Here is a 15,102-nt window from a genome sequence, read left to right as displayed (position 1 = left end):
ACAAGGAGAGCAGCAAGAGGAAAGGTGCCAGAGCAGACCCAGGGGAAGCGCAGGCCCAAACGCCCGCGTCCTCTCCCAGTGGCCTCCGCTGGCCATGGCTTGTGACAATGCGTGTGACAAGCCTGCCAAGGAAGCTCACTCGAGGCTCAGGTTTCCTTGGGGCTGGCCACGCAGGCAGCCCTTGGCTGGCACGTAGCAAAGCTCATGACGGCCAGAAGGGAGGTCGGTGTTCAGCATAAACCGTGTGGCTTGTCCAGGGAGCCAGGCCGGTTGGTTCATGGGGCTCTTCCCAAATCCGTGTTCCCAGATGCCCGCCAAGAGCCAGCCTTCCCACGGACAGCAGCTCAGGCCTGCTGTGTTCGCTCTTCTGCTCAGAATCCACAGCGCTGGGGCTTGGGTGAGAGATGGGGGAGGTGTGGGCAGGCTGCCCCAGTCCTGCTGTATGGGCTCTGCGCTGCCAGGGAAAATGCCCCTTGTTAGGGCTTTTGTGCATTTATGTCCTGGGCATGAGCGGCTGTGATGGAATTCCACAGGGTTTCCCATGTGGACGCCACTGGACTAGAGGGAGACGGCAGTTCCGACCGCAGGTCTGCTACGCTTCATGCAAACTGGAACCAAAGACCGAAGTGTGTACTGGCCTCAGGGTAACGAGTCAAAGTTTTTCATTTTGGACACACCCCCCTTTAGTCCTGTGACTATTTTTTCTTTTCTCTGGAAAAGGCACCACCATCTGTGGACAACATATTATGACAAGGCCAGTCTAGGAAGGAACAACAACAACAAAATGAGTGTGATATTCTCTGACCTCACCCAGGAAAAGCAAGAATGTAAACTTAGAATGAGAAGTTTGGAATCAAGAATTCCTGCTTTCTTTTACGGAATGTGGCTACTCCCTGGCCAACTCATTTGGGCAGTTCACTTATTCATTCTTTGCCTCCGTGCAAATCCTGGTGTGAATGAATGAAATACCCCATTGTGCATCTCATAGAGACATTAGGTAGCATTTCTTTAATGGAGGGCTTTTACGGGGAAGAAAAGCATTATTTATTTATATCTTTGCTATTTGTTTGTTTGTTTGATGATGTTACTTAGATCGGTGGTGATGGGCCGGCTTTGTCGGTGGGAAAGCGTACAGGGCTAGTGGAGTCAGGGCTGAAGGCCAGTGGAAGTTTCGGCTCATCGAGGTCACTGGGAATAAGAACCTTATGAGGGTTCTTGAAAGTGTAGGTCACTGGCCACACCGGCAGAGTGCTTGGGGCCACACAGAGTCATCATTGCTCCGTGAAATGCAGTTCAAAGGCATGTTAACAGTGCACCTTTTCAAAATGGTTGTCATTTGGTTAGAGTTTTGCTGGACATGGAAATAATCTGACAGTAATCTCTCTCTTTTTTTCCTTCTGTGACCAGAATCCCTAAAATGCTGGCTAGTTTCTTTCCAACAAAATTATGGTCAAAGTCAGGTGCTGGGGAGCGCCGACTTCAGAAAAGCCTAGCAGAGAGTGGCCTGGAGCGAGCTCTGGAAAGAAACGCAGCAGCTGGCTCTTAGTGTGGCCCCGTGCAGCCCGCTCCATACCAGACCCTGAACAGGCTCCATCTGCGGCCAGTTCGTGCCCCATAACTCCTCAGAGGTGAGGGCATGGGGATTGCAGATCTTGTTGCTTTGGGGTACTCCCGTGTGAATGTATGTAGGTCTTTGAAATTTGAGAAACCTAAAGAATGATAAGGGAAAGAGAATCGCTCATCTCAGCTTGTCTTGTTGTAACTAGTAAATGTGAAGGAAACTGAGAGAAAACTGTGAAATGAAGATGGGCACTAGTCCATCTGAGGATGCTGAGGCCATGAAGGGCTGATTAACATGCGGCATGGTCAGACGTAACGAAGCGCTCATTCGCATTCGGATTACTGTGTGATAATTAACACTGCTCAAGAGGATTTCTATTTCAATATGATTTGTACTGTTTTATAAAAATAAACAACTTTTTATCCATCCAGAGCTTGCTTTATATTTTTGTTGTGGTTTTGCCAAGAGGTTTGAAAAAAAGTCCTTTGGCCTGTAGAAATGCTGACCCATGTTTATACGTTTCATGAAATACCTCCCACCTGCTGCCTCTCATCACCCATTCCTGATATTCTTTACTTCTGGGGGCAGCAATCTATCTACAGAAAACAGTCTGGAAAAGAGGAAGAATGTAATTTCTTTGTTATGTTGCCCCATTTGAGTAGTTGCCTTGCCACACTGTCTTCAGAACTGGATTCCCAATGCCCACGACAGTGCTAAGTGGTGGTGCGCAGTAAGCATGTCGAGAGAATGGATGAGGAGATGAGAATGTGGTTTAGAATAAGCGCCATTGTATAACCCCGGAGACCATGTGCCGGGAGCTGGGTCACCCTGGTCATCTTTCTAGGTAAGGAATTAGTGACACGGGAGTGTGACGGGACTTTCTGAAGGGGTTCTATAGAGCAGCGGTTCTCAACCTGTGGGTCGCGACCCCTTTGGGGGTCGAACGACCCTTTCACAGGGGTCGCCTAAGACCATTGAAAAAACACATATATAATTACATATTGTTTACAGTAGCAAATTTACAGTTATGAAGTAGCAACGAAAATAATTTTATGGTTGGGGGTCAACACAACATGAGGAACTGTATTAAAGGGTCACGGCGTTAGGAAGGTTGAGAACCACTGCTGTAGATGGAACATTCAGAACAGTCTAGAGTGGTGGTTCCCAACCTTTTTTTGGCCATGCCCCACCTAAGCGTTTCTAAAATACTGATGCCCCGTGACATACAATTCTCATTATTCAAAAAGTGAACTGCTATTCACGGGGAGGAAGCCGAAAAATTAACCTGGTCTAAGCAAGCTTCCAGAGAGCATGGCGTCCATGAAAGAGAAAAATACAAGAACGGAAGGAGGACAGGTGAAGTCCTGAGGAGGAAATCACTAAGAAATTGTTTAAAAATAGTAATATGAAGTGATATGAAAAAATAGCAAATTTTCAAAACATTTAATAGAGAACTGAAACGCACAAATAAATCACAATATATACTTATACAGTAGGTCCTTGGGTTACGTTGGAGATCCGTTATGGTGCGATGTAACGCGATTTTCACCGTAAGTTGGAACCCACCTACAAAGCACCTACATCACTCACATGGAGCACAGACACAGCAGTCATGAAGTGAAACAGTAAAAAAAATTTAAAAGAAAGATAACAATTCCTGACCTTTACTTGTGGTAAATAAATAATGAAAAACATAAAGCACATATGTACATACATTGAAATAATGTTTTTTTGTTTGTTTTTTTATAAATAAACTAGAGGCCTGGTGCATGAAATCGTGCATGGGGGAGGGGGTCCTTCAGCCTGGCCTGCACCCTCTCCAATCCAGGACCCCTCAGGGGATGTCCAACTGCTCCTGCAGAATCGGGTCTAAACTGGCAGTCGGACATCCCTCTTGCAATCCGGGACCACTGGCTCCTAACCGCTCACCTGCCTGCCTGCCTGATCGCCTCTGCTTTCCCCTGCTGACCTGATCACCCCTAACTGCTCTCCCCTGCCTGCCTGATCGCCCCTACCTGCCTCTGCCTCGGCCCCTGCCACCGTGGCTTTGTCCAGAAGGATGCCTGGAAGATGTCCAGTCGACCCAGTCTAATTAGCATGTTACCCTTTGATTAGTATAGATGGGAGATGGCGATGTAACCACGGAACGATATTCGTCGAGTCTGACGTAACCAGAGAACTGACTGTATACTGTATATGAGGCCCCTAGAACCATAAGAAATGCAGATAATTCACTGTTAATAACTTATTTTCGAATTGCCCCCCTTAAAAATCAAATTGCCCCCGTGGGGCGTGTGCCCCATGTTAGGACCCACTGGTCCAGAGCTACCAACACCTGTGAAGAAGCTCCCAGGGACCCTGTCACCATTCGGGCTCTGTGGGTGCATATAGCGATCCACCGTTAAAAAGAGCAGTTCTGGGATGAATGGCTGGCTTAATTAAGTCCTTTGTCTCCTGAAACTTTCCCACAGCAAGAGCCTTCCTTGCTCACAGCTAGAACTGTGGGTCTGTCTAGCTTTGGAAAGATTTGAAAGTAGTCTGCAAAGGTTTTGTATGCAAGGAAGAGGAGGTGAGTCAGGAACTTTCCCAGTTTGTTTTATTCCCGAAGCACAAGTAGTGAGGCATTCTTGAAGGAAGAAAGGAACTCATTTTAAAATGCATGATTTGGTGAGTCATTGGGGCTGCTATAAAATTATTAGGACAGGGCAAACAAGATACATATGTAGTACGTGTACAAAAGATATAAGTTTGGAAAGAAATTTTGCATTTTGGTTATTGTATATTGATGGATGGAACTCCTTCCGGTTACAGTATGCGGAAAATAATCGTCTTCAGGACAGAGCTGTTTGTTATGCTACCAGCAGGTGGCGATGTGTCCTGGTTCGACATTCCCAAAGCGGCTTGGAACCCTAACTCGCTTCTATTCCTTCCCAAAATAAACATTACAAAATAAGGTGGCTGTGCCCTGAACTCAAAAAAGATCAAGCAATAAAGAGTCATCTCTGGCCTCTGTTTAGCTTTTCCTTTTTGTTTTTTAACCCTAATTTCTTTTTTTTAAATAAATTAAATTCAATTAAGAACAAGTAATAAACATGTACAAGAAATTATAAGAAATGATGACCACGGTTAGTTACCCTTCTAATGTCAGCCTTGGTTCGGACATCTATTCCGGGAGAATGACCATTCCTTTCAGGAACTGCGGGGCTGACTTTTAGGACAGCCCTGTTGGGAGGCCATCCTTGCCGTCTCCACACCCAGTGTTACTGCGTTTCCTTTGTCACTTGATTTCCACAAAAAGGTTGAGGTCCCGCGCCCATCAGCACAAGCTTAAAACCAAGTCTGAACACTCTGATAACACTGCAGCTACTTTAGATGTCCGCCAGCGGCATGAAAAGGAACTGTACCGAATGGGGTACAGTCACTTCAATGGTCACCATCCCCAATTCTGGAATCACGAAGCCCGATGGCCAGGGAGCCCCCGGTCAGGGGCGGGGACTCTTCCGACGGCCGCCACGCACCGGCGCACCGCCCTCCCCTCCGTCCCCGCGAGGCCGTGGCCGGGAGCACCGGGCCTCTCACTCGGGCACAGGCGCCCACTCTGCCGGGCAGCAGCGGCCGAAGCAGCGCTGCCCCGGAGACGTCCCGCCGCCGCACGCCCTTCCTCCCGGCCCGGCCCGGCTCCCCAACCTCCGGGGCGGGACGGGCGGGACCGGCGGGACGGGCGGGACGGGCGGGAGGCGGCCGGTGCGGGGAGCGTCCCCAGCGGGACGGCGGCAGCCCGGGACCGAGGTCGTTTCCGTCCACCGGAGGCCGTCGGTGCGCGTCACCGGGTCGGGGAGCCGGCGCGGCCTCCGCGGAGCGAGTTCCGGGGCCGGAGCCGCTCCCCGGAGCCTCGGGTGGAAGCGGGACGCGCCCCAGTCTGGGCGGAGGCCCCCGGGTCAGCGGGGCGGGGCCGGCTCGCGCTGGACGCGGCGGAGACAGAACCGGAACCGGAACCCCGCCCGCCCCGCCGCCGCGGCCTCCTCCGCCCGCCGCCCGAGCTCCCGCGAGGCCTGGACTGGGAGGCGGCCGCGACCAGGGACCGCCGCGCGCAGGCCGGACGCTCCGGACGCTCGGGAGCCGCCGCCCAGCCGACGGGGCGGGGCCGCGCGCCGCGGAAGAGCCGGCCGGGGCCGCGATGGGCGGCGGAAGGCGGCGCTGAGACCAGCGTCCGCGCCGAGGCGGTGGGGCGGCGAGGAAGGCACAGCGACCCGGCCCGGGACATGGGGCCGCGCCAGCCCGGCGCCCGGCGGCCCGAGAGGCGGCGGAGGCTGCGGCCCCGAGCGCCCGGCGGCCCCCGATAGAGGCGGCTCCCGGCGGCGCCTGCTCCCCGCGCGGCCCTCGAGCTCGCTCCTCCCCGGCGGCCTCCCCTCCGCCTCGGCCGGTCCGGGCGACCTCCGGTCGGGCCCCCGCCGCGCCCCCTGGCCCCGCGGCCGCCCTCGATGCCGGCCTGCGGCTCGGAGCCGGCCCCGGTCGTCCCTCTCGGAGCCGGGCCTGGGCCCCGGCCCCGTAAGATGCCAGTTGGGTAGGAGCAGGACCTCTCGCCACGGCCCAATGAGCGGCTCACAGCCCACGACCACCGACAGGTTCGTCCGCGCCGCCGCCGGGCCCGGGCCGGCCACCGGGACGCGGGGGGAGGGCCCGGCCCGACCGGCCCCGGGTGGTGGCGCTGGGGAAGGTCGGCTTCGGGGGACGCTGCCGCCGGTTCCCGGGAGCGGCTCTCGGCCCGGGGCCCGGGCCTGTCCTCGCCCAGGAGCCAGAGGACGGTGGCGGCGGAGCCGGCGGGGAGGGTGCGGCGTCGCCCCCGCTCGTCCCGGCCCCGGAGCCCGAGCGGAGCGCCGGCCGGCGAGCCTTCGCGTCGGGACCGCCCTGCGCGGTGCCGGTCGAGGGCTGTCCGGCCGTGACGTCACCGCATCGCGGGCTCGGGGGGCCGGTGTCAGGAGCTGAAGAAGTGGGGGGCCCTGGGGCTGGACTGGAGTCATTGCGCGTTCAGTGTTTCATCTCCCAGAACCCGAGCGAACGTGGAGGGAGCGCGGCGGGCGGACTGGCCGGGCTGCTGGCGGCGGGGATTGTGCTTTCCGTGCAGCACTCGTGGCAGTTTTTCTTTTGAATATTAATTAGGTCAAGGGATAAGCATATCCTTTTACTACATTTTATTTCTCAATGTTATTACGACTTTGTATCCTTGTCCGAGACTTCAGCTTGTTTTTTTTCTCCCAAGCAACCTTCAAACTATTATGTCATTAAAAAAAGAAAATAACCGGTTTAGGGGGCCGATGAAAGCTCTTCGATGAAGGGTGCAATAGTGCTTCTGCAGAAAATAGTTGAGTTTCCTAAACGAGTTCCTCCTAATTGTAAGACTTAGTTGTTGATTTTAAAAGGGCCAAATGCCATTATCATACCATAACAGCTACTCCAGAAACAGAACTTCCTGTTCCTGTTGATGCTTCCCAGTGTCAAGTGAATGTTTACCTAAAAGGATACCATTGAACATTTAAACTATATTTATTTTTAGATTGCATGTCTTAAAAAATATGTTTTAGTTTTCAATGAAATGAAGTAATTTTCAACTTTTTGAGAGCGCACTTAACAGGAGTAGCAACGCTTATCTTGATTTCTCTGGTTATCCTCCTTCCTTTCAGGGTGTTTTGCTTCTGAGAAGTCAGTTTCATGGGGTGTGGGTAATTGTCCTCCTGGTTGGCTCAGTTCCCTCCCACTCTGCTGAACCTGTAGGAAGAAGTCTTATTAGGAACTAAGGTAGTTACTTGGTGGTTTTCATTGTGATAAGAGGGGTGTTTAATTTTGTAGAGACAGATAGAGAGTCATCAATTCATTCCACACAAAATCACCCACAAGCCCCTACTTAATGACCTTTCTTCCTCTTTGCTTCTCAGAGATTTTCTTAACTATTTCCATTATCTTGGAAATAGAATCTTGGGATTTGTGCCCTTTCTATAACGTAGATGAGCTATAAATATACAATAAGCATGCAGCTAATCGATGCCCGTTCTTTGCCAGGCACTGTGGTAGGCCCACAGGGTAAAAGATGAGGATTCTAAGTTTAAGATGAATCTGCAAATCCGTTTGTATAGTAATATCTTTGAATTGGTTCAAGTGCCGCCTGATTTTACATATTTTTTTTAAAAGAAAAATAACACCCTTGAAAGTCACTTAATTTAAGAAGCACTACTGAGACAGTATGGAAACCTGTTTCTTAGAAATTTACTAACAGTTTTTTAAAGTAAGAATTATTCTTATGTGACCATTACTTGTTCTTTAAGCATATTCTATAAATATCTAGCATCCATTGGCTTTTTGGAGAGGAATTGCCCCTGACCTGAATGTATGTTGGGGTGAAACACAGCTTGGATGCTCTGTCTGTGCCAGGATGCCTTAACAGCCTCTGGAATCGTTCCTACCTTCTCTTCTGCTCAGCCCCGCCTGCCTCATGCTCCTGCTTACTCCCTGCAGTGCGCTGGAGGCATGCCTGCTGGTTCCAGAGCTGTTGGCACGGTTAGTAGTGCCAGTGTAGCTTTTAAAGATCCTTTCAAGTGTGAAGTATTGTTACAAGGTCTGGCTTTGCTTTGTAGGGTGTGCAGACCCGCAGGCCAGCTGTGGGAGTTTGAGCTCTTGCACTGCGAACTGGAGTCTGTCTGTCCTTAGTTGAATTCAGACGGGCTGGCTTTGGAGGTTACTCTGTGTTGCAGTTGGTGGCAGAGGACACACGGCTGAACAAGATAAGAAAGTTTTATTCTTACGTATTCGGGAAGTGCTGGGGCTGGGATGGAACTCAGCCATGTTTAGGCTGTGGATTGGTCACTTTGGATGCTCAGAACTAACATCCTGTTACTATTTTGCAGTTAAATTTATTTACTCTCTTTTCCTCCTTTTCATCTCCCCAAACCTCCCATCCCCCTTTTTTAAAGGCATCGTCGTCAATTAAAAAACCCAAACTATGTTTATGGTACTCTTTGTATATAGACTATCTGAACAGCTTAACGACATGTATAAGCGGGGACCTTCCAGTCTCTTGCTTTGCAACTTCTGTGAGACCTGGAGACTGTAGTTTTCATCTTTTAGAATCAGCACTTAAAAAGTGGCAGGAATATCTGATTGCTGCTTTTCAGTTTGCATTGATTACCGCATTCCCAATCCTCTTAGGTTGAATTCAGGGCTTCTATGGCAATTGGAATTTCTTCTGAGAAATAGAAAAGAATGATTTTCCGTGGACTCAGTAAATGATTTCAGGCTAGGTTCTAGACCAGGGGTGGGCAAACTTTGGGTTCTTAAACTGGACCGGAGGGCCGGAACAAAAGCATGGATGGAGTGTTTGTGTGAACTAATATAAATTCAAAGTAAACATCATTACATAAAAGGGTACGGTCTTTTTTTATTAGTTTTATTCATTTCAAACTGGCCGGATCTGGCCCGCGGGCTGTAGTTTGCCCACGGCTGTTCTAGAACAATGAATTTTTAGGGGACAATACCGGTAGGATTTTGTTATAAGGGTCTTCCTTGAAACAAATGGACTTTTGTCTTGGACTTATGGATTTTGTTGTTGTTTTGATTTAGAGATAAAGACAGGTTTTTGAGGTATTAGGATTTTCTTAGTGTGAGTTCAGCTTTATGCTTATTTGAGTAAACTTTAAAAGTGAATGTGGAAACCTGTGACTTTATATGCATGTATCCAGTAATTAGCATTTTCATTCATGATACTTTTTCTGCCATATAATGCTCTCTATAATGTTCTTGATTAGAAAACAATCCAAAAAAATACTGTGTGCTATTTTGAAGATTGCCTGAGCCATCTGCAAGGTGAAATTATTTGTAGTATTTACTTATAAAGTCAGTCATTTGATAAACACAAGATTGAAATTGGGAATCAATCCCAGTTATGTTGTCTTTTCTAATATAAAATCATGATTCATGTAGGTCTGCAGTAGTACATTCACTTGTTCAATTCTACACAAGAAACATGTACCATCCAAATTAAATTTAAAAAATACAGAGTTGTAATCTTCCTGGTAAATGGCACACTTATTCGATGTTCATATTTATTCAATGAAAGGACAGGAGAAGCTTTATTTGAATCAATACACAAATATGTTACCTTGGCAATACTGCATAACACATTCTTGGTTTCCAGTTGTATATAACAATGTTGAGTTAACGTAGAATTTTTTAAAAACTAAGTTTGAATTTTCAATTTAAAAATTAAATTTGAGGCAGACATTGACGGAATGCATAAATAGTGTGTTTTACAAATTTTTATGTGGAGCATTGTGAGTCCTGGGAAAATCAATAATAATAAAAGCGTAATATACTAATTAGACCGGATGCTCTTCTGGATGTCCTTCCAGACGGCCTGCTGGACAAAGCCAGGGCTTCGAGGGAAGCTCAGGTCCTGAGTGCCTGCCGGCAGGTGGCTGGAAGGAAGCCCAGTCCCAGGTGCCGGAGGGAAGCCCGGGTCCTGGGTGCCAGAGGGAAGCCAGTGCTGGCAGCCAGGGAAAGGAGGGCCTACTCTTGCACGAATTTCGTGCATCGGGCCGCTAGTCTTAATAATAAAAGGCTAATATGCAAATGGTTGTCATGCTATGATGCTGTAACGACCAATCAGCGGGGACCTGAGGCTGTGTGGCACCAGGCTGGGGCGGGGAACCTGAGGCCACACCCCCCACCCCAGTGGGGCTTGACGGAGAACCTGAGGCCATGTCCCCGACCCCCGCACTGGGGTCAGGGGACCTGAGGCTGTGCCCCCCCCCACCCCAGTGGGGCTTGACAGGGCTGGGGCCAGCCAGGTCTGGGTCTCGTCCAGTGGGGGTGGAGCCGGCCAGGTCTCAGTCTGGTGTGATTTCATGGTGCATGTGGGTGGGCGGGGACTTGATTCTGGGTCCCACAGTGCACCCCAAACTCTGACAGGAGGGAGATTTCCATATACATTTTACTAATTTTCTTTCATCTCTGACACTTCTATTATAAAGGGCAAATAGCAATATTAAAATATTTCCTCTAATTAATTCCCTTTTAATTCGTGGACCAGGCCACTAGTCTTTGCATAAACACATGTGGTGTCCTCTTCTAAAAGCCATCTAGAAATTGGTATTAGTTGCCCGCCAAACTAACATCGGTCACAGAACCAGCAGGATGTTTTAATGTTTTTTATTCAGAGATAATTGGAGGAACTCTTTTACATCTTAGTTGTCTAACAAAGTTACTAAAAATGTTTCTTATCATATAATTTCTTACCTCCTAGAAATTGACCATGCCATATTTTCAGGAATAGGGAGTTTAACTTTATTTGATCTCATCCGTTAAAACTTGGTTTTGATAATATTTTAAGGTTTCATGGGAAGACATGCTCCTTTCCCTTTTAATAATTAAGAGTCTTCAAAAGAGTGGTATTTAAACTGAAGTTATAAAATCAGCAAAATTTTAAGTATTATATCTCCTTTTGAGTAAAATACCCTCATGCATGTACTGATACCCTGTCATTCTTCAGCATTTACAATGTTTTCGACTCAGTGTGGAGCAGATCACCACTTTAGGCAGCTCATAAAGTTTAAGTCAAGTTATAAAACTAGAAAGGACAGTTTTATAATCTAGATTTTTAATGTAGATTTTTTGGCTCTCAAGTTCCCTATTCTTTCACTTTAAATTATTGTCTTTCTACATACATTATTTTTTCTTTCCTACTTTGCAACCTGACCAAGTCCAAGAGGGATTTTGTCTCTTATAGGATGCTTTTTAGTATCTTATCTATTCTAATTTTAAGTGTTTCTAGAGTAGCTACTCATCACTTTCTCAGGAGACTGCACAGCAGTCTAATCTCATAATCAGGACACATTTTTAGTGATAATTCCCTCAAAGTTTAGAATTTTGGAAACATGCCAAATTTAGAGCATTTTACTTTTTCAACTTAGAATATCTGGAGCACCAAGATGGCCATTTATGAATGGAAGTTTGTAAAACCGCTTCTAGTACAGCTTCTAAGAAAAGCCCGCGAAGCTGACCCCAATGGCTTCCAGCTTTTTGCTCCTGCCGAGGTAATACACGATGACGCTGAAGGCCAGAGGCTTTGCCTGAACTGCGTACGCGCACATGATTGACTTTTCATACGAGGAGAGGTACACTAAGTTTAGCTTAGTGAATTAGGTAACGTAGCTGACAGTTTAGGTTCTTACTGGCTTCCGAGTGTTGAGAAACATGCACATGTAATGGCCAGTGAAAAATTGGATTTCCCATCTTGGGACTGTGAGGAAAAATTCATGAAGAAATTGGAAATAAATTTAAAAAATCTGGTTTAGTTGATGCTTACAGTTAGTCACCGGTTACACTGCTTTTTAATATTATAAAACTGTCATTTAAAGAAATTGCTTTGAGACTACAGTTTTGGTCAAATATTATATTTAAATGCTGATTTTAGATTCACAGAAGACATTAAAGAGGAGTTTGTAGGTCTTATGTGGACCCAGAAAATGTAGATTATTGTTGAAAGCCTGAAGACTTCATTGGCATGTGAAGAAATTGCATGTGTAATGCAGAAGGCGGCTATATCTTCTCCAGAAGAGCAATAAGCCCTTAGAATACACTTCGCACACACGGGAGATCTGTGCAGGCGCTTAGACATAGCCTTCCCCAGCTGTTAGGCGAGTTCTCTCTGCGTTCCAGACACAAGCTAGTATGTTGTGGTCTGCGTTCCAGATACAAGCTAGTATGTTGTGGTCTGCCCTGTGCAGTCTGTGGTTTGCTCAGAGGAAGTGGTTCTTGTGGGTGAAGGTCTGATCTTGTCAGAGATTGTTGGTGACACATGAACTGTCAGCTTATTTCCTGTTTTATGGGCTGTTTGGGTAAGACCTCCCCAGGGCAAGTACTGCTGAGGGGTATTTAAATATTTTGTAGTGAAAAGGATGGATTATTATAATGTGCAACATCTACCTCTCAGGCGAAATGAGGGTTAATGTTTGTGAGGTGCTTTGAGATGCAAGTCTGAAAAGTACAGACATTTCCTAATCATATTTGCAAGATACTGCTGTGTTCAGATATTGCTCAAATTAAGTAAAAATATGTTCACGTTGTTAAGTCTTACTCTATGAAACTTGACGTCTGTAAACATTCAAGTGTTTAATCAAGGCAAGAGTCATGGTTAGAATATTTTCCTTTTTTTTTCTTCTAACTCTTTTTAATAATTTTAACCTCCATGGGCTTAGTAGAGTAAAATGCCTTGTCTGTAGTAGTACTATTTGAGTCTTGTTCCACAAAACTTAATGCCTAGAGCAAGCTTCCTCACCAGTTTACTGGTGTACTAAAATAATGTAATTGAGAGAATTTTCTTTGAGATCAGTACCAATAACCCAAAGCCCTATAGTTGTGAAACCTACGTCATGCTCCTGTTTTTTATTTATTTGCTAGAGGCCCAGTGTATGAAATTTGTGCCCCGGTGGGGCGGGGGTCCCTTATCCCGGCCTGCACCCTTTCCAATCTGGGACTGCTCAGGGGATGTTCGACTGCCTCTCGCAAACCGGGACTGCAGGCTCCTAACCACTCACCTGCCTGATCGTCCCTAACCCCTCTGCCTGCCTGATCGCCCCTAACTGCTCCCCTGCTGGCCTGATCGCCCCTAACCCCTCTGCCTGCCTGATCGCCCCTAACTGCTCCCCTGCTGGCCTGATCACCCCAACCGCCTCTGCCTCGCCCTGCACCCAGGACCCAGGACCCAGGACCCAGGATTCTCTCCTCCAGCCAGTTGCAGGCACCCGGGACCTGGGCTTCCCTCCCTCTGGCTGGCTGCAGGCACCCAGGACCTGGGGGTGGGTGGCTTGTCCTCTCCTGGGCTGCAGCTGCAGGCACTGGCGCCCAGGACCGTGGAGCAGGAGGCCTGGCTGGTCCCCATTCCTCTCTCCCCAGTGTTGAGTGTCTGAGCAGTTCCAGCACGAGGACCCAAGGATGTGAGGGTATGACAACCATTTGCATATTAGCTCTTTATTATGTAGGATTTTTGCATTTAGCCTTTGCCACTTTAAAAAATTAACAGTTGTGTTTTTTGGGGGGAAGACACTTTTTAAAAAGCTAAATTATCAACAACTTTTTAGTTTCTCAAGGGTAGAAAGATGGTTCTTAATCATTTTAAGTAACTATTATTTGCTTAAATATATTGTTATATTTTAAATACTAAAGTACATAGAAAATAAAAAATAGCTCAAATTATCCAAGTCCCTAGTTGTTCAGGTTTAAAAAAACATACACAAGAAAATTCATTGACATATGATGGTATAAATTAAGTCTCTCTCTGATCTTATCCCTATCCCTATACACCCACCAGTTCTCAAACTGTCGACTCAGAGTTAACCATTGTTAAGTTTTTTTATCTGCCTTCTAAAACATTCTTTTTAAAAAAACATTTTTATTGATTTCAGAGAGGAAGGGAGAGGGAAAGAGAGATAGAAACATCAATGATGAGAGAGGATCATTGATTGGCTGCCTCCTGCACGCCCCCTACTAGGGATCGAGCCCATAGCCCAGGCATGTGCTGTTGACTGGAATCAAACCTGGGACCCTTCAGTCCACAGACCGACGCTTTATCCACTGAGCCAAACCGGCTAGGGCTAAAACATTCTTAAAAATATACCAGCCTTTCATTTTAACATGCTTTGTACCTCGCCCCTAGCGCCGTGGTGGGCAAACTGTGGCTCGAGAGCCACATGCGGCTCTTTGGCCCCTTGAGTGTGGCTCTTCCTAAGCCTTAGGAGCACCCTAATTAAGTTAGTAACAGTGTACCTACCTATATAGTTTAAGTTTAAAACATTTGGCTCTCAAAAGAAATTTCAGTTGTTGTACTGTTGATATTTGGCTCTGTTGGCTAATGAGTTTGCCGACCACTGCCCTAGCGTATCCGTCAGCTTTTGCTAGTTTATGCTACCATAGCAACCTATTCAAATTCCAGTGGCTCACAGCAGTGGTTTATTTCTTGCTTACGTTATATCATGTCCGCTGTGGATTGGCTGCAGCATTTGTGGAACCCTGGCTGAGGGAGCAGCCCCTCGCTGAGAGATGTCACTGTCCTGTGAGAGGGAACGAACAGGAAACTGGTGCAAACAGATGATGGCTCTTCAAGTTTCTCCTCAGCCCTGGTGTCCATCAGTCATCCCCGCTTACACATGCCATTGGCCGGAGCACGCTGTGTGGGCAGGCTCATTGTCAGCGGGCCAGGGATGTCACTCCCACAGGTCGCATTGCAGATCACACACTAATGGGCAAGTCTGCATAATCCTCTGAAGGGAGCAGGGGGGAGAGTGAGTCATCAGGAACCAGGGGAAGTGCTCAGTAGCTGCTTGGTAAACGCATTGTTTTGAATCTGGGGAAGTTTTTTAACGAAATATTTCAAACATATACAAAAATATAGAGGCCAGTAAGACGAACCCCCGTTTTCACATCATTAGCTTTAGCAATTGTCAGTGCATGTACAGTCTTGGCTCATCTGTTTCCTTGTTCTGCTTCTCCACTGG

The 15,102-nt window shown here is 47.6% G+C and overlaps 1 protein-coding gene across 5 annotated transcripts in view; it reads left to right on the top strand.

The window, feature by feature from the left end:
• Positions 1-6,067: 6,067 nt before the first annotated feature.
• ARHGEF12 (Rho guanine nucleotide exchange factor 12) overlaps positions 6,068-15,102 on the top strand; it is a 204,515-nt gene continuing 195,480 nt past the window's right edge. For 4 of the 5 annotated variants that reach the window (XM_059707604.1, XM_059707606.1, XM_059707605.1 and 1 more), the window contains exon 1: positions 6,068-6,186. In XM_059707604.1, coding sequence (XP_059563587.1) covers positions 6,155-6,186 — 32 coding nt within the window. In that variant the 5' untranslated portion in view covers positions 6,068-6,154. The remainder of the gene's footprint in view (positions 6,187-15,102) is intronic. The other variant, XM_059707607.1, reaches the window with a different exon arrangement.

Source organism: Myotis daubentonii, chromosome 9 (genome assembly GCF_963259705.1).
Source record: "Myotis daubentonii chromosome 9, mMyoDau2.1, whole genome shotgun sequence".
Taxonomy (NCBI): Eukaryota; Metazoa; Chordata; class Mammalia; order Chiroptera; family Vespertilionidae; genus Myotis; species Myotis daubentonii.
This window is presented reverse-complemented; position numbering and strand designations above follow the sequence as displayed.